Here is a 24,912-nt window from a genome sequence, read left to right as displayed (position 1 = left end):
GAACTAGTGATTCTTCTTTTGCATGTTTCATTATGGGCTGATAGTTTTTACTGTCTTCCAGCTTCTTGTAATCGCACAATATTAAGGTATTGAAATAAATATACATAGTGTCTTTGAGTCCGCCTCCTTTAACCATTCCTCGGGTTAAGTGTTAGTCACAAGTTGGATCACGCCGCAGAACATAGATGGGGCAAGGAGACAGCCCCCTTAGGCCATTGGTTATTCACATTTGCATAGGCCTGCTTGTTGTTCAGTCGTGTTTGGGATGTAAAGCAGTGTGAGAGACAGCATATTGATTCTTTATATCTGATTTTGCAGAGTAGTCAGCCTCTTACATCGTTGACAGATTAGCCATGTTGAGGAAAAAAACTTTCTGCATGAACAGAAACACAAACCACAGGGGAGACACATGCTTACTTGAAGTGGAATCTAGATAAGCACATGGAATCTAGATAAGCACATAAATTGACCCTGTAGTATTCGGTCAGTCAGAAAGTGAAGACTCCCCTAATGTAGTACAGAACAATACATTCACATAAAATATCCTAGACCTCTTGGCTTTCCCAATGCTTGTTTTTGCTTGTGATCGTTATAAAAACGTCATCTCAGATGGTAAGCGCTAGGAGAGTACTTTATGCTGGAGGGAGCTTCTTCTGAAAGACATTCACGCTGGTAAGTAAGCACCCAGTTGTGTTCTGTATGCGCAAGGGCCGTAACCAGGATAGGTATGCGTTGAATGTATTCATTTATGCTGTATGTACAATGTTGTGTTTTTGTGTTATTTATATTGTTAACATTTACCTGTGCTAATGACCTAATCATTCTGATAGTGGTTCAAATATGTATATTTGATTAGCACTGTGCTAATCCTATGCTTAAAGATTTTGAAAGCAAAGCAGACATTTGAGGTGAGCAGATCTAGAGTGTCGCTGGTGTTGAGGGTGCTCTATACCTAAACTTGAGAACTACCCAGAGTTCTCTGCTTCTTTTTTGCATAATTTATTCGTCACTATGCCTGAAAGGGTATTGTTTTGATATATATTATGCAAAAAAGAAGCAGAGGACTCTGGATAGTTCTCAAGTTTAGGTGGAAAGCAGCTCCTGTACAGAGCACCCTCATCACCAGCGACACTCTAGATATGCTCACCTCAAATGTCTGCTTTGCTATCAGAATCTTTAACCCCTTCGGCGCTCATGACGAGCTGAGCTCGTCATGAGTTGTGCCGCTCGCACGCTGATGACGAGCTCAGCTCGTCATATAACGCGGCTTTTTGAAAAAGCCGCGCAGCGCGAAAATAGCCGCCGCACGCATGCGGTTAAGCATAGAATTAGCACAGTGCTAATCAAGCCGAGATAGAAAGGGAGGTATAGCTTTGTCCCGACACAAGGGCGCACCCAGTATAAGTCAAAACAATACCCTTTCAGGCATGGACAGCACTGTGCTGTACCCAGAGTTCTCTGCATCTTTTTTGCATAATTTTTCGTCTTCTATGCCTGGTTGGTATTTTACCAATTTAAAGCCGTTAATACTGTCCCTGGAGTGCTGAATGGCTTTTGTCCTTTTACTGCTTGGCATGGACACTACTGTGTTAGTCCTATACTCAAAGAGTTTGCTTTAGAAATGGCAAAAGACTTTGTCCCTTTCTATCTTGGCTTGATTAGCACTGTGCTAATCCTATGCTTAAAGATTTTTATAGAAAAGCAGATATTTGAGGTGAGCAGATCAAGAGTGTCACTGGTGTTGAGGGTGCTCTATACAGGATCTGCTTCCACATATATATATATTCTACACTCCACTGACTGGGCAATAATAATCAACCATAACTTCTGTAAGTCTGTTTCACCAGGCGGAGAAAGGAGGCCTATTTGTGCAAGTGTCTCAGGCATCTGTTGCTTGCCCAAACAATCCTATCCAATTGTTCTACCACATAGTTGTATTTGTGAGATGCCAGTCATTTTCCCACCTTCACTCTGTCACCGGGTATACCTGTGACTACAGGACGTTTACCAGGTTTACACCACACCAGCAGCTCCTAGTTTTGTAGTTTAAAAGTACCTAAACCACTAACACTTGTCTGCCTAAATGCCAACATCTCCTGTAACGTGAACCATACTATACAGATTGTGGGAAACCCTCAAGATGATCTCCTTGCTCTGAATGGCCTCCTGAAATACTGACAGGTTGTTTGCCTGTCAGGCCATTCCACCAGTATATTAAAAGCTGTAGTTCTGTAGTGGAACTGCAATTTAAGAGTTGTGAATTTTTCAGTCCATACAAGAGGCTAACTAGGAATGTTTGTACACGAAAGTGTGCAACAGTGTGTACCAGTAAAATATCCCACAGGGTAAGCTATAGAATACCACTTAAAGAACTAAATTTTGCAATGTTGGCAGTCCACACTGAAAGAATGTTTTACGGTCTGGCCTACAGGTGGCTTGGGTTATTTTGAAGTCGAATGCCACTCAATAATAAATACATAATGTTCATAGCAATACTATATATAGAGAAAGGGAATGTAGGTCCTCCTCCTTCAGCTAGTTCTCAGTTGAGGTGGCATTCACACTGTAATTGAACCCACAGGTCAACCTATATAGAGTGAGAGCTTGTACCAGCCCACTTCAACCATTGGCTTGTAGGCACTGTCAGTCACATTTTGTATAGGCACACAGGACAGCCTTTTAGTATTTGGATTGCCCAGTAGTGTGAGTGACGCCATTTCACCTGGTTAATGTGTGATCCCACATTCTGGAGAGACAGTCCATGACCAGCAAAGGTGTTTGTATCAGGCTGTGAACTTCTGCTCTACCCTGACATGTGTGTGAGCTCTTCTTACCTGCTCGCAGCGATCCCAGCTCCTGCTTCGCCATGCCTGAATTTTTACCATGGCTCACAATTGTGTACTGTTCTGCTTCGCCCAACCCACGCCCTGTGGTCTTTCATTTCTTTCACTGTTCACCATCTCACAACTACCGTTAATTCGAACAACTATCGATAGGTTATACAGTAACAGTTCATACCCTTTGACATTTTGACAGTATGGTGCTTCACTACTACCATTGCTACCACCAACATCCCCACAATCGCCACTACCAATACCAGCTCGGTCACTTCACCACCATGACTACTCTTGCCATCACCTTCACCAAAACCACCAGTATTGCCGCCACCACAACATTGTTGTGTGTTTTTTAGAGTGATGTGGGCATGTGGGGGAAATAGTAGGATTGTTATCTGTAATTTAAGATGGAAAAAAAACATTGGCAAAGCCAAACACATCTGACTTGGCAAATTAACGTACGCCTGTAAGCACACAGTGGCTCCACTGTGAAGGCAGTAACATTGTAAAGTAGAAAATGATGGTGGTGTATCCCCGTCATATGGTACGTTGAAAGCATCTGTGATGTGCCAAAGTTGTGATTTTGTACTACTGATCTCATTAGCACTATGCCACTTAGTAGTTGTCACCAGCTAATAAATCAACCTGACCTATTGGCTTTACTAATTCTTCTTTTGTGTTTGTGTCGATGAAAACAGGAGCTCTGTATCAGCAGAGCCCTGGCTTTAAGTTGGAATCTTAACCAAATAAATGAAAACTAAATTGTTAAAACGGACATTTCCCCATCCAACACAACATCAACCTACTAACCAATTAATCCACATCCCTATATCGCACTTCTCTCCTAGTTTTCCGTCGATCTTGTTTGCAAAGCCATTTAACTAAACCCTATCACTCCCTACACAGCAGAAACATTTTATATGGCTGCCTGCTCGTAATCTACTGTATGGAGCCTACACTTCGCAAAGACAGTTCATAAATCAGGATTCGTTGCATGCAGTTGATTGACTTGAGAGAGCAACAACCCCCCACAGATGCGTGTTACAGTATGGACAGTGGAGGTCCAGATGTCGGAGAGAAACCACATTTGGATTGGAAATTCTGACAGGTGGGCTACATATAGTGTATAGCTCACTGGAAAAGTTGTATTAATCCACTAAGGTTTATCACAGAATATAAATTGCTGTGCTCCACTACACATGCAAATCTCTGCTGTAGGCGTATTCACTCACTGCGTTTTTATGACTGCGTTTCAACATGTTGCGATTGTGCTAGGGTGAGGAGATTGTGTGATGAGACCTCAGCGCCTTGAGACCCTCATGGGTAAGTAGTGCGCTTTACAAGTACTCTGACTGATTGATTGATGTTCAATGTGTACGGTGTCTTTCCAAGTGTTCTTAATATAACCTGGGCTACTGTGGTTATGTGATTTCAGCTGATGACTTTTCTGCATAGTTATGGATTTGCTACTTTTGACACATAATCCATTATCTGCTGCATAATCTGCAGATTTCACTGGAAGGCCCTTCGCAAAAGTTGACTTGTCGCCTTTCGGTTCTTTATTGCTTTATTTGGGTGTTAAATTGGTGATAATAAAGTGAAAGATTTTTTTCCCAGACAGTGTTGTTACCTGGTATACAAATGACAATATATTGAAGTAATACTAACAAATTGTGCCGCATTACGCCATATAATTTGCCTTTTCTTGAAATATAATTGTCAGCCATACCGCATAATTTGGTCCTCCTCTCCTACATAATACCAGTGGCCCTGATCATAACCAGCCTTGGCTGTGCTCATAAGACTTGTCATAGCAGGTCTGGAACTGATCCGAAGACTCAGGATATAAACATGAATGTATGTGTGGAGGCTGGTTGAGATGGAGCCCCAAGATGTCCACATGAGAAGCTCCGTCTGCTTATATGCTTCTGGACTAATCACATTGGGCGTGAAGCAAACTCCGGAACCCAATGTATACTTAAAGGGGAGTGTACTCTGGCACAACTCCCCATTTGTACCTTTGGCTGAGTAAACCAGAAGGCTTCGAGTTAGAGCTTTCATTTCCATCCTCCTGACCAGGAGTGAAGCATGGAGTAAATGGTGAAGCGTCATGGAGACTTTTTTGTTCAAAGGTTAGTAGGCGAGCCCTGCTGAAGAGAATGAAGGAATCCTGAAAGTATCAAAGAACTCGGTTATGCCTGATCTGCAAAGCCTTATAAAGGTTGCATGTTGGTCCACTCAACTTGTCTGCTCAAGCTGCAGTTGCACAGTGAGCATAGAGTGGTGGAAAGAAAGGTGTTGAAAGAGTTTTGATTTAAGCACACACCAGAGAAAGAAGTGAAAAAGCACTACATGTAATGTACAGAGACGAGTGTGATACATTAATGGTCCAGCAAAAATCTGCAGTAAAGCAAGCTAGCGATACAAGTTATATATAGAACCTGGTGCAGTGCTCAGAAGCAGACACCTGGCATGCATGAGAAAATTGGTATAGGGGCACTTTAAGTTGGAGCACTGGTGTCCCTCACTCATAATGTAGTTTGTGAGACATCTAGTGGCTAATTTGTCAAAGAAAAATTGCAGAAGCCCACGGTTTTGCTTAGAAGTCATTGGCTAGGGGGAGGAGCCACGCTAGCAACCAAGATGGCCGCGTAGGCTCCGCCGACCTCCGACTCCCGCCGGAATATCCTGTCATTTATCCTGTCCTTGCGCCCAGCCACCATGTGTATGAACCTGCCGTGAGATTAATGGTGCTATCCCGAGATCTCTACCCGTTCGGCTGACGAAGATATGTTGAGTGGAAGTTTGCGGCCTAGATCTGCCCAGGAGCCGGGGTCTCTAGTACTGGCCCATCCGGGTTTCAGTTAAACAACACCGGCTGTGGTGGTGTGATTGGGTCCGGTCTACCGGAGTGGAAGAAATTTTTCTTCGCTTTTTCGGATTGATGTGGAGGACGTTTGGCTGCCTTGTGGAACTCTCTTCCCCTCTTTCTTCGTCAGGAACCCAACCTTCTTATTTTTCGTAAGAAACTAAAGACCTGGCTCTTCCCGCAAACCAAATAATCAAGAATATTTAAGAACAATTTTCAGTTTTTTTCCATCTCTCTGCTGTTCCAAGCGCTGGGATGCTTCAGGGTAGCCATGCGCTATATAAGAATAGTTTCAATTCAATTGGGGAAAGTCGGAGGAGGGGTGACAACCCAGCGGTTGCAGCTGTAGACGGGGGTCCTGCCCGGTGACCCGGTAAAGGGCCCGCTGGTGTTTGCTGGGTCGGGATCTCCGCCTGCGGTGGCGGACCTAGGATATCATCGCAACGACTGATAAGTCTCCCTCTGCAGTCGACCATTCCCTACTCGCCTGTTCCCCTCTGAGAGATCGAGCTCGCTAGGGGAAGCAATCATGACCGTCACCGATCAAAGCGTGGTGGAACGGATCGAGAGCGACCCGTCGCTACGAACTGTGTTGGCAGCCATTGAGTCCATCCATGTGTATGTCGAAGGCCGCTTTCAGACGATGTTGGCGCGTTTGTCTGAAATGGTACGAATTGGACCGGACCCTACTCCACTGCAAGAAACGGTGACAACCGAGATACCCAAGATGGCCACTCTGATGGAGGAAGTAGACCCCGTACTCTGTGAGGTGTCGGAGCCTTTGACCAGTGTTTTGGACGATGAGACTAATTGATGTTCCCACTCCAGAGACTTTTGATGAGAACTGTTATCGGAATGAAACTGCGTCACTCCCCTATACATCGGAGCCGCTAAGATGGCAGACGAATCAACGCTGGGAGTTCATAACGGGGAAGAGTCTCTGGACCTGACGGTGTTCACAACACTTTCGTTCTTCTGCTTTTGTCTTGCATTGAGTTCTATTACATTTTCTTCGTACTCGGACTGTCCAGTGGAAGAGGTGGTTTGTCCAGAGGGGACTCATGCGTCTGATCGGAAGGGGCAAGGATGAGATTGAAAGACTGGGTTTGATTTTAGTATGATGGACACTGGATTTGCTAAAATTCTGCTTTAGGAAGGCTGGGCGCTGTTTGAAGTTTCCCTTGTAGAGACACATATTTGTTGTCCGATAGATTTCTTGACCTCAATCTGGGGATTCTTGGTTCTGGCGGGGGAGGGCGACCGGGAGCCCGTACGAATATGCCCTCCTCCACTTCTCTTCTCTACTTTGGTAGATTTCTTCTTATAGAACCTAGTTAGCTGGGGCGACAGGCACGCTGCTACTGGGGGTTAGGCGATAGCCGTTTGCAGGGGTGCAGGGTGGGGGGATGGGTTTGTTTTCTTTTTGTTCTCGCCCATATGGTTTTTTTCTCCTTTTTTCAATTTGCTCTTAGTCTTTCCTTTACTCGTAATATTGGCGAAATATCCTGACTTTGATTCCTAACTTCTAGTGTCTGGTGGTTGCCATGATTCTCCTGCTGATCTGATTTATGGGTGGGAGGGTTTTGAGGATCCGCATCTAAACTGTTTAGCGATTATACTGATGCAAATTTATTTTATGCTTAATAGTGCGGGTCTCTTGAAAAATGTTACTGCTCTACGCCTATCCTGTTTTTGTACCAATTCACCCTGTTATCATTGGATGTATATATGGCACCGGATATGTCTGTTTATTTTTTTGCTTTAAAACAATAAAAAGATTCATAAAAAATAAAAAAAGAAATCATTGGCTAGAACTACTGAAAGTTGAAGTGATTGGCTAGCGCTACTGAAGGTTGGGGTGCTGTATAATTAAGATTCGTACTCTTGATATCCAACTCGTGCCTCTAACCTTTCATCCTCAACCAGATTCTGCCTGCCTCCTTCTCTCACTCTTGCCGGTTCTTTTTCATCACTGCTTTCTCCTTGTCAGTTTATTGTCTTTTTCCCCCCTCCTCCTTCCTTCATTTTGTATTTTTCTCTCTGCTTCGAGGATAAAAATCTTATGAGATAAGACCTGGTCTAAAAATGAGTGCCCAGCAGCTCAAATTAAGCACTCTGCACATCCCAGAAAAAATGTAAATGAACCCAAAAATCTGGAAACACGTTGAGACAGTGGAACAACAGTCACGGTCTTACAGGAGTAAGGGTGGTACGGTAAATCAGTTGTTAGAAAAAAAACAAATCTTGGAGCAGCAGGTACCTGGAACTTGAGCATCTTCAATATATGTAATGTGTAAAAACATATAAATGATATCTACTAGCATATCACAGTCCGTGTTCTCCAGTCCAGTATTTGTTACATATCCCTTTTCAGACACAGAACCCTTTGATACTCTCTCTCTGGTTACCACTGGCTTACTTCTAGTAAGGGAGTGACTGTTCTAGGTACCATACGGGGGAAGAACAGGCAATTTAAACCAAAACAGAGGACTCTGCATAAGCGAATTGGTTCCAGCTAGCAAACCTATAATGTCAACATTCAACATAATGTGAATATTGCTGCTGAGAATATGCAAACTGTAATAAACGATTTTAAAGAAAATATGTTTATGTAGCCTTAAGAGGTAAAAAACAAGATCGTATTCTGGAGTACGAGCAAATTGATACTCTGACTGGCTGTATTGGCTAATTTCTTTTAAAGCATGATAACTTCTTTCCCAGTGATGCAACCTATTTTAAGTCCTTGAATATGGATGCCGCTTTTTACCATGTTGCATGTTTTTCCTTGCAGTCTTACTGTATGCACACACACAGTCTTTCCTGTGCCTTCCCCATTCCTAGTTCCCTCTGTTGGTTAATATTTTACTGTGGCTGCTAAGGCGGAATCTAAGGGCTTATTTCGCTAATAAACCTACTGCAAAGATTTGTTTTTTGACCTCATGGTCGCTGGTTGGAATCATGACTGTTCCCTTTTGCTTTTCGTATTTTCAAGGTTGGTATCACCAGTACAGTTGAGTTGGGTACAAATAAGCATTAGTTATTCAGTGACAGTCAACAACTTAGGGTTTACTTTTGTTTCATAGATACAAGTGTTTTGTTACATTAAAATATTACTTCACTGATGTTTTTCAGGTGTGCACTATGTGTTTGATACTGCCTTCTCAAGGAATTTCAGCCTCCTAGAAAGTCAAAGAGAATTCTTGCAACGTTTCCGCAGACAGTCTGAGGACAAGAAAGCTCTTCCAATGTTGGCCTCTGCCTGCCCAGGTACACTTTCTAAAACAGAGTTTTATCTCTCATGGGGAAATATCCTGCAATTCTAAAACGTACTGGACTTTAGACCTTTTACATCTGTCCCCATTTAGACTTCTTCATGGGCTTTAAGTGTGTTCCTTTACCAGGAGAATGTTCTCACTACACCACTGTCTGCTCTAGGGATTCTGGAATAAGATATATTGCACATATTGTACTTCTTTAGGCATGTATCTATTTTTTTTTTTAATAACATATTTATTGTTTCAACAGCCAAGTGCAGTCTGGTTCAACCGAAGTTGTGGGTAGAACCAGCAAAAGTTTGCACTACATCTATAATGTCAACATTCAATTTATCAAAACTATACAATAAAGATACAAATTGAGATAAAACCTTAGCATTGCAAGACAAAACCTGTTGTGCTACGTCTGCCCTACAATCTCTTGGGTTGGTATACCCTCTGCTGCATCCTAAATACTAATGTATCACCTGATAATACGATCGCCGTCAATATAAAGGCCTCGATAGTTCGCCCATCTCTTCCAGATTTTAGGGTGTTTTTTTGCAGGCATCCACTTGCATTAATTCTAGGTAGCTTCATATCCATGCATTGGTCCATCCCCTTCAACAAGGGGGGAGAGGTGGCCTTCCACAATTTAGCGCTATCCCTTTTCGCCAATGTGAGGCCTAAAAATAGTGGGTAACGCTTGTAACTATTGCCTCTGATCCCTTCTGTAATGTGTAGTAGGGCCAGCCTTGGCGACATAGGAATGTCTCAGCCCAGCACCTCCGAGAGGCATGTCGTGACCCCCTTCCAAAATCTTATGAGTATCACACATTACCAAACTGTGCGTAACAAGGTGCCCTCTGTATTGCCACACCGCAAACATATAGGGGGATGTCAAAGCCCTGCCCTCCAGAGCCTGTGTCTGGTGTAATATACTCGATGCAGGTCACAAGGCAATGGCTGCTCCATGCATTCCAGTGCCTCTGTCCATTCATCGTCATCAAGTGGGCCTAGGTCTGAGTGCCAAGTCTCTCTGAGTGTGCCTAGTTTAGAAGGGCTGTTTGTAATGAGGGATTGGTATATTTTAGTAATTTTGTGGTCCCCCATAAAAACTTTAGCTTCCATTGAGTTAAATTCGGACAGGGTTCCGATTTATGTAATGAAGGGAGATAAGGCATGCCGGAATTGGAGATATTTATAAAACTGTGTGCAAGGCATGTCATATTCTCTTTGAAGCTCTTGGAAAGGCTTTAATGACCAACCCCGCATGACCACCCAGAGCGTGGATATACCAATATCATCCCATCCCTGAAATCCGGCCAGTGTAGCCAGCTGGGGCAAAAGACCATTGTGCCACAAGTAAGTCTCTAGGGTAAATTTGCCCCACCATCCCATCCTACGCAGTGATTGCTTCCTGGGTCCGAATACTACACTCGTCGACGGTGGCAGCGCTTGAAGTGCCGATCCTGCTTATAGATAAGTGTGAAGGGTAATGTCACCCATCAACCAGCGTTCCACTGTGCATGCCGGGTGTCGTCTATCCCCATACCACCATTCATTTAGCACTAGTAAATGGGATGCTGCATAGTAGGGTTTAATGTCTGCGGTGGTTATCCCTCCACAGTATGTGGAAGCATGTTCGCAAGGCCACCCAAGCAGAGCTCTCCCCCCGCCCCAATACCCCCCCTTCCCCCGAGAATCTGTCCCAATATTGCAATCATATGTGGTCAGTATCAGATGTGGATGATTTTGCATCTGAAAGAGGAGACACGGGAGAGATATTCTCTTGAAAATGGCGGATCTTCAGAATAAGGACAGAAGCAAATGTGACCAAGCCAGTATCTCTTCTTTGCGTCTGCAAAGGGGCACGATTCTTTTCCCATGACGTGTGTTGGGAGGCTGTCAGAAATACACCCAGGTATGTTAGTCTCTCTGTGGCGACCGTTGCGTCCTTCGACAATGCACCCAGTTCGCCCACTCCCCTCAATGGCCATAAGATTGGTTTGTGATTATTCATATATAGGCCTGAGGTCTCGCCGAAAATCTGCATAATGCAGCCCAGTCTCGGGCATGTCTTGGGGTCAGTAAGGAAAAACAGGACGTCGTCTGCATATAGTGCTATACGATCGGAGACCTCTCATAACCACTCAAATCCCATTGTTCCTGACCCACGCCGCCAGCGGCTCCATCGCTAGCACAAATAGATATGGGGATAATGAACATCCCTGATGTGTACCCTGCCCATTAGAGAAGGTATGGGAAACCGACCCGCTACTCGTATGCTGTGGCATCTGTATACAGAAGGTGTATGTACGATAGGAGTCGAGGGCCCATGTTCAGCCGCGTCAGATGCGCGAAAAGATATGGCCAGCTGAGCGAATCGAAGGCTTTATATCTGCTAATGACAGTGTAGCTGGACCGTTGTGGTGACCTATTGCCGCTATGGTGTTATGGGCACGCGAACATTGTGGCACGTGGCACGATGAGCCATGAAGCCTGCCTGATCTGGATGTACCAGATTTGTTATATATGGCAGTATGCGGTTTGCGAGAGCTTTAGCAAGTAATTTTGCTTCAACATTTAATAGAGAAATTGGACAGTATGAGGTATGGTGTTCGGGGGGGATCGGCCGGGTTTAAGGAATACCACTACTTCGACGTGTCTCCAATCTGGTGAGAGGTGGCCCGCTTCCATGGTGGCATTAACCACCTCAAGGTAGTGGGCACCGATTAGGATTGATAGATTTAAGAAAACTTGCATGGGAAGCCGTTGAGGCCTGGTGCTTTGCCTGTGCGCAGGTCTATTGGTGCGGCACCCAGCTCTTCAATTATAAGATGGGTGTCAAATTCTGTTTTGACACATCTGACAGTGCTTTTAGAGGCAGGCCGTCTATGAAACGTTGTATAGTAGCTTCCGGCAATGTCTCTCTTGGGGCATACAACTGTATACTAATTCGCAAAGCTAGTGGCGATCTGGAATGGATCGTGAAGTACCTTGCCAACCGTGTCACAGATACTGGGAATATTGGATGAGTGTAGCGCCTGTTGGGATAGGCGGTGTAGTAGTGTACTGGATTTAATCCCCATTGATATACCCTGCGCCGGGATGCCAGCCTAGCCTCGTCCAGTAGTTCACTCGCATATATCTGTTGCGTGAGTAGGAATTGGCATATATCTATTTAAGACTGACCCTGAACTTTCAAGCAGATTTATACAATTCAAGGCACCGTAACAGTCTATCATTTCCAGGTATTTTAACAGAGCATGTCAAAAGTATGCTCATAAAATGATATTCCCTATGACTAACATACATGGCGTACTCTAAATTATACAATTAAATAATTTCATTGAATTGCAGAAATTGTAATAATCTATCTACAGGTTCTTACCAGGCCCTCATCTCTCTCTTACATGATAAAACATACATTATTTTGTTAATTTTGAGAAAGGTCTTATTGCTAATGTCTTGGAAAACATTGGCCAACTGCTTAGGACAATTTTACAGCAGTAGTAAAAGGTCAAATGCAGCAGTATATTGGCTATATCCTAGGTCTACTACTACATCATAGTTTAGCATAGAGTTTACAACACACAATAAAGTGTTTTTTGGTTTCAATGAAATGGCTGTACAATGGACAGTATGACACCGTATTAGTTCCAGCTTGTCTGTGTCCTGCTTTTGACTGTAGGAAACAATTCAAAAGTAATTGTATGAGCAAAGATTGTGTTTTTTCCACTATCATGAGATGTTTTGTAGCCACTAACAGTAATTTTAATGTGAACTGTGATTGCACAATGACCTGTTAAATCTGTTGGAAGTGTCGGTTAATTGAAATCTATTCTCGATCCAGTGTCTTGACTTCTTAAAAGTATCATGTTCAAATCAATAATATAAAACTCCAAATGCATTAGATTTAGTTAACAAATGAAGAAACCAGGGCACATATCCATAAGGCTTGATAATAGCCAACTCATTGAAAACTGATTGTGTAAAGCTAGTGTTGTCAATCCATATGAAATTACAATGTAGCAGTAATATTTTCAATCTAGTTAAGGCTACTTGGTGCATATGTTGTTAGTGTGTTGCAATAACACCGGCAGCAACACCAGGAGCCTGCTCAAAAAGCTGCCGAAAGGAAATTGGAATTCATGGATTGGGTCTCTCATAGGCTTACATTGTTGAATAATTCTCTTTTTCTGGCTGGGAGGTCGTGGTAATTTTTAACAGTGAACGGTATTAACATGTCTGTTGGCCAACTCTGTTATTAGATGCACATTCACCTTTTTGTCAAGTGTACAACACCAATGAATCAGGTGAATGCTCCAGTATGCTCCACTCATGGGTCATATTTTTATCTTCTGTCGTATGTGACAGAGTTCCTGTGCAGACCTCTGCTTTTCCTCACTTCTGTAATCTTGTTTTTGCTATTCACTTTCTACTTTCATTTGACATCATTTTCAAGCCAAACACAACTTCATTCTCTTTGGAGGTGGTGTTTCTAAGCGTTATGGCACAGGGAATGTCAAATTTGTCAATTTGTCAGAACCAGCCAAAGAGAGAATATCTGCCTTTGAAACTTGTTCCACCTGTGGCCTCAAGAAAATGGTTGCTTACGATTCCTATAAATAATGCCTGTGATGCGTACATCTTATTACTTAAAACTACAAGATATTTCCACAAAACCTTTGAAAGGAGAGGTTTCACTAATGACACCCCTTCTAGAGGGGATGATTTTCTTTTTCTTTTCCCCCACCCTCTGTGACCCCCCAAAAAGGATCACAACAGAAAGCATTGTAGGTTTCCTAAATTGAACAAGATCCTCTGCAGATGGGGAGCTTTCTTGCTAGAATCTTACAGGTTTCTGGCATTGTCAAAAATATTGACAGTCTCATAACATTCCTATACACAAGGACATCTATTTTGTCTCTGGAATGTTTTAAAACTGCCTTTAATAATAATATTTCACTGTGATTATATGTGTTCTTAATTCTTTTTGGGGAGTATATGGTTCAGATCTTGCTTGGCCGTTTCTTTTTCTGTATTGTAAATTGTTTTACCGGTTTCATCCTTAGTTAAATTACCAAAAACGAGGTATTGAACAAGGTTGGGGTTTTTAGTCTAAGCACTTTGGTACTGGCACTAGATCACATTTTATGAAATTATCTTGAGAAATGTGAAACCTTCCTAATCTTTATATTCAATAGTTACATTGATCCCAGCTCAATCTCTTCAGCAATCCTGGTGCCTTATTAATTGAAGAATGATATGATTAATTGTATAAGTTACATTTTTCAAAAAGTTCTTTAGAATTTAGTTTGTGTGCACACCTTTTATCTATCAGAGACATTGAGATGTTTAGTTTGCTAGCGTTATCTTTCATCATTTATAATTCCTTCTCTCACCTTCATATCTTTGTTTCGTTAAAGGTTTTCTTATTCAGGCCTAAATTCTTAGATCTCATAAAACCAGTATTTTGGGGGGCAATAGCAATGCAAAATATGTTCATATTGTTTGAAATTCCAGAATCTTACGGGCTAAAGACAGCAAAGAGCTATGTGAGCCTGTGTCTTCTCAGGTTTAATAGGTTAGAGACCATGTCCGTTAAATCTATCAAAGGTTCAAATGAATGTGTATATTTTCTAGGAACAAAACCTGTACTTGACTTTCAAGGAATTGGTGGTCCTTTGTAGGTACTTTCAAAATCAGCCCTTGGTTGTGTTTGAACCTATGTTTATTTTGTGTATACATTTTTTTTAAAAACATTTTTTTTGAAAAATAACAAACATCAGCAAAGCATCACAAATTAAAGGGGGCATCACAGTCTGCATCATCGGTACAGCGAGCGTCTAAGGAGTCGTGGGGTCGTCCACCACAGGGGCAAGGGTAGCTGACATATTTCACCCTGGTGGGAATTCCAAGAGCCCCACACCCGAGACCATTTCTTAGGGCACCCTCGTGCTACATACACAGTCTTTTCTCAGAACATAGCCCAATCCAAGTCCCTCCCCCCAATCCTGAACCGTGGGCGGGTCCAACGCGCCCCACCGCTGGGCTGTATTCCTCTTGGCCAGCATTAGGCCCAACGAAACCCACTGTCTGACAAACATTCAAATCAGTCGGCTCCCAAATGTTCAGGAGACACCTGCGGGCTTCCACTCGGAGTTGCACTGACAGGACAGTATTGATAATATTGTGGACCTCGCTCCAAAAGGATTGGATGCATGTACACTCCCAGACTATGTGGAAAAAGGTGCCCAGCTGGCCACAACCCCTTCTGCAAGCTCCTTCATCTGCCTTACCCATGCGTACCAGCTGAGGCCCCGAGACATAAACACAATGAAGAAGTTTGAACTAGACTAGGCGGAGGCGGGCCGGTATAGCTACGACTCTGGGAGCCGTTTCTCTCTGAGTGACTTGAGAGGGTCTGAGCGATTTATTGACTAGCTTTTTGTATATCAGGGAGATGGTGCTGTCGGGGAGATGAACATCTAGCACCCTATCCTCCAAGGGGGATGACTCCGGCAGAGCCGTCCCAGGTTTAAGATTTGTAAGAAGTGCATGACGGACCTGTATGTAGCGGAAGTGTTCCGAGTCTGCCATGTAAAACTGGCGCTGCAAAGGGCTCAATTCCTGTGTTGTCCCACAGGTCTCCTATGCGAGAGAGACCTATAAGATCCCATCTTTTGTGTATACATTTTGATAAATATTTTAACTCCGGCTTTTTTTTTAATGATTACTTATGTTTCAATTTCCTTATGATCTCATCAACCCACCAGTAATTAAGATAATTCACTAGGCATCCAAAACAGAATATAACAGCCGTCCCGAACATTATGAAATCATGATTGATTTGTTAAAAACATGAAGCCCCAAAAATGTTGGAAAGGTTACAACACCCTACATAAAGAAATAATTGTGTTGTGATAGGCAGTATTATTAGTAATTCATTGAGAATTAGCCGAAAGGCAAGATTTCTGTGATGTCTTTTTTTTCAATATTTCGTGTGTATGTATCTAAATATATATATAATCTCACACAGAATGGTCTGTTGGTCTGGAGAATACATGGATGCTGTTAACCAGTGTTGGAGTTCTTCATTTTTTTGTTTTTCTTTTGTTATTCAGGCTGGATTTGCTATGCTGAGAAAACGCATGGAAGTTTCATAATACCATACATCAGCACTACTAAGTCTCCCCAGCAAGTCATGGGGTCATTAGTCAAAGATTTCTTTGCAAAGGAGAAGGTAACACTCCTATGTTTTGGTACAGTGGATAACAGTAATTGTTTTATCATTTCACCCTAGCAAACATTCTTTCATCTAAAAATTCTTAGACAGTGATCCTAGGGTAAAGTTGTTATTTTATATTTCTGCATGTTTTTATTTACATTTTTCTTTCTGTAAAGTTTCATATGTTTCTCTCTTCCCATCACTTTCCCACTGATCTTGCTCCAAGCCTAGAATTTGGGTAACTGGAGTCAGATCGTGCTCCAGTGTGGTGGCCACAGCACCACTGGATTTGCACACAAACACCTAAATAGATTTTTCGACATTGTTCTAACTATGGTCCGTGAATTGTTTTCTCCATACATTCTGTCTGAAAATTCACATTTAAATTCTTGAACTGTTTGATTTTAACCTACTCGGGTACTTTTAATTCTTGACCCATGGTTAAGTGGTGACGAGCTAGGTTGGGTGGGTGAGTGGGTGTGCATGAGCGTTCTAAAATCACATTTACAGGTATTAGGGTGCCCAAGATGAAATCCATTGAACACCACCATTTATGCTGGCTCAATAGTTCCCATTGGTTTCCTCTCTTTATTTGTCATATTTTCTTCCTGTCCCATCTCCGAAATGATCTAAAAACGCGAAGTAGATGTACTAAAGAGAACCTTTGGTGTAGAGATAGACTCTGTGTCTGCTGTTTATGCTTGGTAATTGCCTTTTTTCTAATCGGCCATTGTTCCTTGTTGTGCCAGTGCCATCTTTAGTTGTCTGCAGCAACCAGCCCCTCTGGTCTTGGCTCATAGGGATGAAACTTCAAATCGCTATTTGGCCCTGCACAGCGATCACCTGATAATCCCAAGATCAGCACAGGACTTTTTTAATATAATTCTAGAACTAGCTTTCATATCACTGTTTTCCGTTTGTCGTTCAGCATAATTGTCCATTAATTTAATGGACATTGTGCCAAGCCATATATCTCGTGGTTTCTTTTATTAAGTCCTGAGACAGCTGGGTCCATAATTAACAAGAACAGCTTCAACTCTCACTTGGTCTACAACTTAACCTGAAAGTGAAAAGGCTCACTCCATCTGTCTTTGTATGAAATGCCTCTCCTTGGCAGAGGATGCACTGCATAAAAAATAAATTGGTTTGCTCTTCTCGTGTAATGTAGAACTCTAAGAGGTAGAAAGGCAATTTCTAATGTATTTGTTCCGGAACAATTAAGGGTTCTGTAGAATTTTCACATCGAAATGGCATGTACAACAGTGAAGGTCTTCTTGCAGCAGTGGGCACGCTTGACATTACACGTATGTATGAGGGATTTGTGTAGCTCAAACCTAGCTTAAAGGCAGTGAAGTGCTGTCCGGGGTCAAAAACAAAGATCTAGTTTGTCCGTGATTGGAGGGCGATGCTGGGTTCTGAGAGTGGAGGCGGACCGTTTCTTTGTAGTGATAAAGTGTTCTTTAAAGTGGTGTACCTTCGCTCTTTCTTAAATTGGAGCAGTGTTGAGGCGGAAGGAAAAAGAATCAAGTTAAACATTAAATTAAAATAAGAGGAGTTTCTTTCAAAGACTGTCTTCAGTCAAACTGCATCAAAGAACGCTTCATTGTCAAATCCCTGGAACAAACAACTTTTGATTGAATATAATTTTGCTTGAAATTCATCTTTGCCACCTTTTTGTGTTCGCAGAATTTAAATCCTGATCAAATTTATCATGCAACTGTGATGCCATGCTACGACAAGAAACTAGAGGCTTCCAGGCCTGACTTTTTCAACAAAGAGTATGAGACCCGGGAAGTGGATTGTGTGATCACTACAGGTAAAACACAGTTGATTTCATTAGAATATAGTTGGACTTTGAGCTCTGCGGACCAGAATTGAAAATTTGGAGCCTGAGGTACGAAGCTTGTTCTCTGCTACTTTCTTACCTTGTACCTGATCACTTGTAGTACATATCATATTGGATACAAATACAATGCTTTGCATCCCTAGGTTAATAAATGCATTGCTTGTATTACTGAGTAAGGAGGGTATGGTAAAGTCTTCCTGACTGTAAGATGGTTGCTAGTCTTTTTAGAAGGAAACCCATCTCTGCAAGATTGCTCATATAGTGTGTTATCAAAGTGTGTGGTAGCAATTGCTCCTGTGTTACTCTGTTTCCAGTGAAAGGATACTTATAAAAGGTTAACTATTATTTTACAAGAATACACAAGTTTATATGAATTTGTTTTGTTGTCATAAGAATCCATGCTGCTGTACATTTGAAGCCAGGAAGGGTCTGCACTTTCTGATTCTGTCTTACCTTCTCAAATCTACCATGTAGGCTGCTGACAGTCACTGTTTTATGTTTTTTTAAGGAGAGGTGGTCAGAATGTTGGAACATGAAGGCGTGTCTTTGTCTGATCTCAATCCAGCCACATTGGATACACAGTAAGCATCAGATTTCATCCTTGGATATGCCAATATGTTCCGTTCTAGAAGTCTGCCAATAGTATCTACTTTTAGGTCCCATTACAGGAAAACTGGATACATTGTTTATTTGGAATGGTGCAGAACGTTATGCCTAGAATTTAATTGACCGTTATCTGGACAATTGCATTGTTAAAAGATGTGAGTGTACATTTTATAGATCTATGGTGATGGCCCTGACATCGTGAGGCAAACAAGGAATGTTGTGATGGTGTGAGAGAATAAGCATTGGCAAAATTAAAGGCCGGTCTTTAATGTGTCAGCACATGTAAAAACAGACATTCACAAATTCTGCTACCTTGCTTTGCGTGCACAAATACTGTTTATCACATTTAAATCTGCCCTATTTGCTTTACCAAAGCCTGGGGAAAAACTGGGAAAAAAATTAGCTTTCTATATAGAATACATATAGGGGATAAAGAACTGAATGTGGCAGACATCATGATGTTTGAGTGTGCTTTTCAGATGTAAGATAGTCTCTTGTGCATTTCAATGGATACTCTTCCTTAAAAGGCAAATAATAGATACACCAAATAGCCAATAGCAAGATGTGAGAGAGTAATACTCCTCTGGAAGGAGCCAAAGCCCACTCTATGTATATTTTAAAGTATTGGTAACCATACATCTTGCGGACAGCTGCGCTGTTTAGCCATAGTAAAAATGCGATGAGTAGCTGATGGAAGATTAGTGCAACAAGCACTGGCGTTGCCAATAGGTTTCGCATTTGGAAAGTTGGAGCTATTGGTTTTGTAAATGACATTTTATATTTATATATTGTTATTGACAATGCCAATAACAATATATAAATATAAAATGTCATTTACAAAACCAATAGCTCCAACTTTCCTACTGCGAGACCTATTTGCAACGCCAGTGCTTGTTGTGGAGTGTGGCATTACTGCAAGAGCTGTCGCCTTTGGAGTTGGGGAACCAAGTGCTTGTTGTGGAGTGTGGCATTACTGCAAGAGCTGTCGCCTTTGGAATTGGGGAACCAAGTTCAAGTCTCTGCGCTGGCTCAGCATCCTGTGAAAGAGGGCAAACAACTTTATTCTCACCGAGCCTAATAGCGCTCCAATAGTTTAGGGTCACTCTATATATAGCGGAACTATAGATATATATATATTTTTTAATTTATTTGTTTTGCTTACTGGGACCGAGGGCATTTGAGCGCTTTTCATGAGCACCGTATAATGTAACAGAAGGTCAGGTTCATGTTTTTGAAGACATTGGGAGATGAAATGATTGCTCAGTACTACAGTGTGTTGATTTATGCTGGAACTGGAACCTGGCCCCCGACCCGCCTCCCCTCACTGCCAAGGTATGCAGCGTTTCTCCCACTTCCAAGGTATACAGCTCTGGCCATGTGTCCACATCTCCTCCCCTAGATCGGTGAGCTTATGGCAGAGCCTGTTCAGACAAAGCAAGAGTAAGAGGGGTGACAGAAGAGGAGAGGGAGACAGAGAGGGTTAAGCGAGGGAAATGAAGACAGATAGAGAGAGACAAGGCATAGAGACACAGATGGATACAAGACAATAGACCCGTTTCACGCGGGAGACTCCCGTTTTGTAAAGTAAAACGTGTGCTTTATTATAACTGTCTCCCTCCTGAAGTCTCTTCTTCTATAGAAGTCAATTGAGAAAATATATTTACCTTATTTTTACCTCAAAATCTCCCACTTTCTCGTTCTAAAATGTTGGCATGTATGCAGATGTAAAGGGAGTGGGGAGGCTGAGGGGGAGGTGAAGTAAGAGAAAGACAGAAGGAGGGATAGAGAGCGAGAGAGAGAGAGCATGAGAGAAAGAAACTAGAGATTGACTAAGAATGTTTGGAGATCTGATGCCTCTGAAAATGAAGGAGCTCGCAATCCCTTTTAGATGCTGTCAAGAGAAAGGATGCGTTTTGATACCGTGTGAGAACGTTGCTTGCAGCAGAGTGCGTGTGCGAGCTCCATGGACCTTCGAGGCGCACACCCAGGCGCCATGAAGCCCTTCTCTCCGCCTCGTTACAGTGAAAGGGGTTGTCCCATTGCTCACACTCGACAAGTCATTGCGATTGGTGCTTTACAAAATAGACCCGTTTTCTAACCGATAGCTGTTGAAACCTGTTCGTGTTGTTTTACAATTTGCAGAGGTTGCCCCGGGGGACTCTGAGCTATGCACTCGAGATAAGATAACACCAGCAAGAATGTAGCCAGGCCTCATTGATGGACTCGAGATAAGATAACACCAGCAAGAATGTAGCCAGGCCTCATTGATGGATGCCAGACGTCGCTCTATAGCTGCCTTCTGCTCGTGGGAGTTAATGCCTGTGTGCGAAAGCGCGATGCGCTTGGAGAGTGTATGCTGGCAAATGGCCGGAGGGAAGCCGGATGGGGGCGGGAGAGCCTGGTGGGGGGGCGGGAATGCGAGCGAGGGGAGGAGAAGTGTGGCAGGCGGATTAGGGAGATGCGCGTGCTTGTGTGGTCACGTGACCCTCACATGCTCACGTGACCCTCACATGCACTGTGAAGAAACCGCAGTGGTTTCACTAGTCGATTGAGCCCTTGAATTTTCGCCTATTACATTCGCAAGCGAATGATAATAGGCGAAACCTAAAAAGGTGGCATCTTCCCTTGCTCCTTTTTTCCCTCTCATTTACAGATGTTGACAATAAACATAAACGCATAATCTCTTGACGGTGAAGTGCATAAGATGAATATGTTTGCAGACAATAGTATCAGAGTTTGAAATGTGTTGGTTTCAAGATTAATCTTGGCAAAGTGAAACCCTACACCTAAACAAACAAAGCTGACATGAACAAATAGAAATTCCTATCTCCATGCGTGCATTTTAACGTAAGTATTTAGAAGTAAATATAAGTGGCTAAGTAGCCAACCTTTTTTGGATGCAAGTGCCCACCCCATCCGCAGATGACCATCTAGTATCTGGGCATGTAAAATGAGCTATTACTGCCTGGACAGAATAGAGAAAGTGGCCAGTAAGGAGGTATGGGAAAGGATCTGAGCTTGTAGAATGAACTATTTGTTTCCTGGCTGGACAAAGTGAAGAAAGTGGCCAGTAAGAAGATAGGGAGAAAAATCAGGCCTGTTAGGCTCTGTAATTGGTACAAGGGCACAGCTGCTTGTAAATGCTCCAAGCAAGTGAAGACAGAAGCAAGTGACCGTGTACTCCTGCTTCTTAATGTACAGAGGCAGGGATACAACCTATTTGGCCACTTTGGAGCTTGGAGTGCTGCGGGGTTCATGTGGAGTTGGTTTACATGACACAAGCAGACCAAGCGGCTGCCTTAAGTTTTTGGCAGTGTGTTATACTTTGGAATACTTTGCTTGGCGACAGAGGCTACAAAAGAAGTGAAGTCCAGCTTGAGAAGCTGGTTGGGCCCTGGGTCACACAGCAATAATCATATCCCTAAGTGTGACCGAGGAGGACAGGGGAGTTGCCATACCCATGTGATGTATATGCCCTGTTTAACTTGGCATGTGTTGCAATTTCACCGTCGGGGTTCTGTAGCAAGCTCTTTGGTTCTCTCCTCAGCATCACGCAGAATGTTTTATAGAGACGACCATGGAGAAAGGAAATCAGAGGCTGCCCAAAGTGTCATTTGATACCAAGAAATCCACGACATCTACTGACAAGGAATTAGAGCAGTAACTTGCGGCAGTGGAGGGGCCGAGGGAGCTAGACAGCAATATAAGCTTGAATGCTCTGACCTTAGAGAGTTTGCATACAAGTGATGGAAAAAATCACACTTTCCCTGCAAATGAATTAAGTGAAAGAAAGGCTAGATAAGCAATTAAGCATCATATTTTTGACAGTGTGACTCAAAAGTAGGTGGAGAAAAGCATTTAAAATGGGAAAAGTACTGGATATCACATGTGTGAAAAACAAGCATTTGAGGGCCCCCTCCTGTAGAAACAGTTTTCCTATCAAACGTTTTCTGGAATTCACCAACACTAGCAAGATGGAGGTGTTCATGGGAAAAACAATACCAAAAAAAGGGTACAAAGGGAAGAAAGGACCCAACTAGTATTCAACCTGCTGCTAAACTAATCTCGAACAGACCGTAGACTTGGAATTATGACTGAACCACAACAAAACAATCAGGGATTCATGTTCTATTATAATCGCTCCACTAGTTTGCTCAGAGTTACTCCAAAAGAGTCCTTATTGGCTACCTTGTTTTGAGGACGCCAGATTGCCACTTACCTTTGAGTGGCATGCTTCATCCACATTCCTGTCAAGATACTTCATCACGAGTGGGCTCACCTTTTCAAATCGTGAGTTCTTATGCCTCACCTATTGAGTCTAGAGTGCAATTGAAGGGACACACTATCTCTTAAGACTCCTGAGGTACAAGGGAACGAAAAGGAGGGATAAAGAACTTGTTACAGTTACCTGTTAGCTGTCACCACCAATTGATTTATTGTTGGTAGGTAGGTAGGTAGGTAGAAAGAGAGAGAGAGAGAGTGTGTGTGTGTGTCTGTCTGTCTGTCACGCACAAACACTCACCCCTCCCCCTTGGGGACCTGTCCACCCCTAATATTAGGTTGACATGTTTTCCAAGGCGTCTTGAGGAACAGTAATAATTCCTTAACTGGCTACCTAGTGTTCTATTTGTGCTCCGAGGGGGGGGGGTATATATCAATCTGTGTGAAAAAGGGCAATCAAAAAGGAGAACGTTTTTTTTTGGGAGGTATGAGAGAAGCAAATTATAGTATGTTTTCATCGTTTACAGAATATTCAGCCAGTACAAGCCTTTATCCTGCAGGAAAAATGTGTGTGATGTAGTGGACCAGTGTCCTATTACCTTTGGCAACCCCATAGTGTTGGGATTATTCACATCTCAAGAAGTGAGTGGAGACCGCAAATATCAATATATTTGCTAATAAATAGATCTCGGTCCATGTACCTTCTTAGATCCACCGCTATTACAGAATGATTAATGGAATAACACTGGTCTGAAACACTCTACAGAGCATAGCTATCGACTTAGTGGTGGGATGAGCATAACACTAACAAATCTAACCTTCAAAAGTGTGATACTCTCCATCTTCTCCAACTTCATCATTGTGGTACAGGAGGCCATAAGAACCTTTTGAAAAAACTAAAAAAGAAGCTTCAACAGATGCAGACTGAGTGTGCATTGTTTTACCTGGCCAGGTAAGAAAGCTATTCACAAGGGCAAGGCCCACATGTTCAAGGAACCTCTGAGGTGTAAGATCATAAATAGTGCTGTAGGGTCAACCCAGGCCCACCTGCTGCAAGAGAAATACTCCCAAACCCTTTGCAAGGGTGAATGATGGGTGAATGATTCCTACTCCCGATCACTAGACGGCCTCTTTATTTATTTGCGTTTCTATTGCCTGGCAGGGACTGCTGGCAAAAATACTTAAGACAGAATAACTACTCTAGATTAGAACTGAACCACCGCTGTAAAACATTTGCGGTTGATGTATCCTGTGTTCGAGGCATGTGGGCTGCTAAATTCATATCTGATGCATAGATCGCCGCCTAGTGTTGGGTCCGGATGATTGCACATTGTTGTCCTGGAAGAGTCTTCGAAGTATCACGAGATAGGTGGCTCCTACCCTGGACTACAGTGCGCATGGGCATCGACTCCATCCCCAGATTGTTTTTTTCCGCCATTGGGTTCGGATGTGGTTTCGACGTCTCCGTGTCGGAACCGATAAACTTTCATCTTAAGGCCAAAAGGCCTTTGTTACCTGCGTCGGTATTGTTTGCGTGCGGTCTCGAGCGTCGTCCGGCTCTCTAAGCCAGATATCTCCGGAGTCGACTAACTCCTCGGACATCGAGGCCTTCTCGTCGCAGCAAGACCCGACGAACTTAACATGGAGCGGAGCCCGTTCAAGTTCTGCCCCGTCTGTGGATCCAAATATCCACACATCGATGTGCATCCGGTCTGTAATAAGTGCCTTTCGCCGGACCACAACGAAGAAAACTGCATGGCCTGCTCCAAGTTCAGGTCCAAGAAGACGCTCAAGCTTCGGCGCGCGGTGCGCCTTGAGGCCCAGCGAGCGACCCCGACAACATCTTCGGCGACCCCGACGAGGAAGGCGATAGCCATCATCTCCAGATTTCGCCACCGTCGACGGAGGTCCTGGCCGATCCAGAGAAATACATCGGAGGACAGGCCCCAGACCTTGAATACTTCGAGGAGGTAGGGGACGACGAAGAAGTTTATGGGGCCGTGGAAGATAGCTCAGAGGAAGAGCTATGCCCCGAGGTCTACGTT

The 24,912-nt window shown here is 43.1% G+C and overlaps 1 protein-coding gene across 1 annotated transcript in view; it reads left to right on the top strand.

Moving 5' to 3' along the window:
* The window catches only part of CIAO3 (cytosolic iron-sulfur assembly component 3), a 100,416-nt gene that overhangs the window by 34,382 nt on the left and 41,122 nt on the right, over positions 1-24,912 (top strand). The window contains exons 5-8 of the mRNA XM_078664889.1: positions 8,839-8,973; positions 16,091-16,209; positions 17,881-18,010; positions 18,549-18,621. Coding sequence (XP_078521015.1) covers positions 8,839-8,973; positions 16,091-16,209; positions 17,881-18,010; positions 18,549-18,621 — 457 coding nt within the window. The remainder of the gene's footprint in view (positions 1-8,838; positions 8,974-16,090; positions 16,210-17,880; positions 18,011-18,548; positions 18,622-24,912) is intronic.

This window comes from Lissotriton helveticus, chromosome 10, assembly GCF_964261635.1.
Source record: "Lissotriton helveticus chromosome 10, aLisHel1.1, whole genome shotgun sequence".
NCBI classification, from domain to species: Eukaryota; Metazoa; Chordata; class Amphibia; order Caudata; family Salamandridae; genus Lissotriton; species Lissotriton helveticus.
The sequence above is the reverse complement of the archived record's forward strand: the minus strand, read 5'-3'. Positions and strand labels throughout refer to the sequence as shown.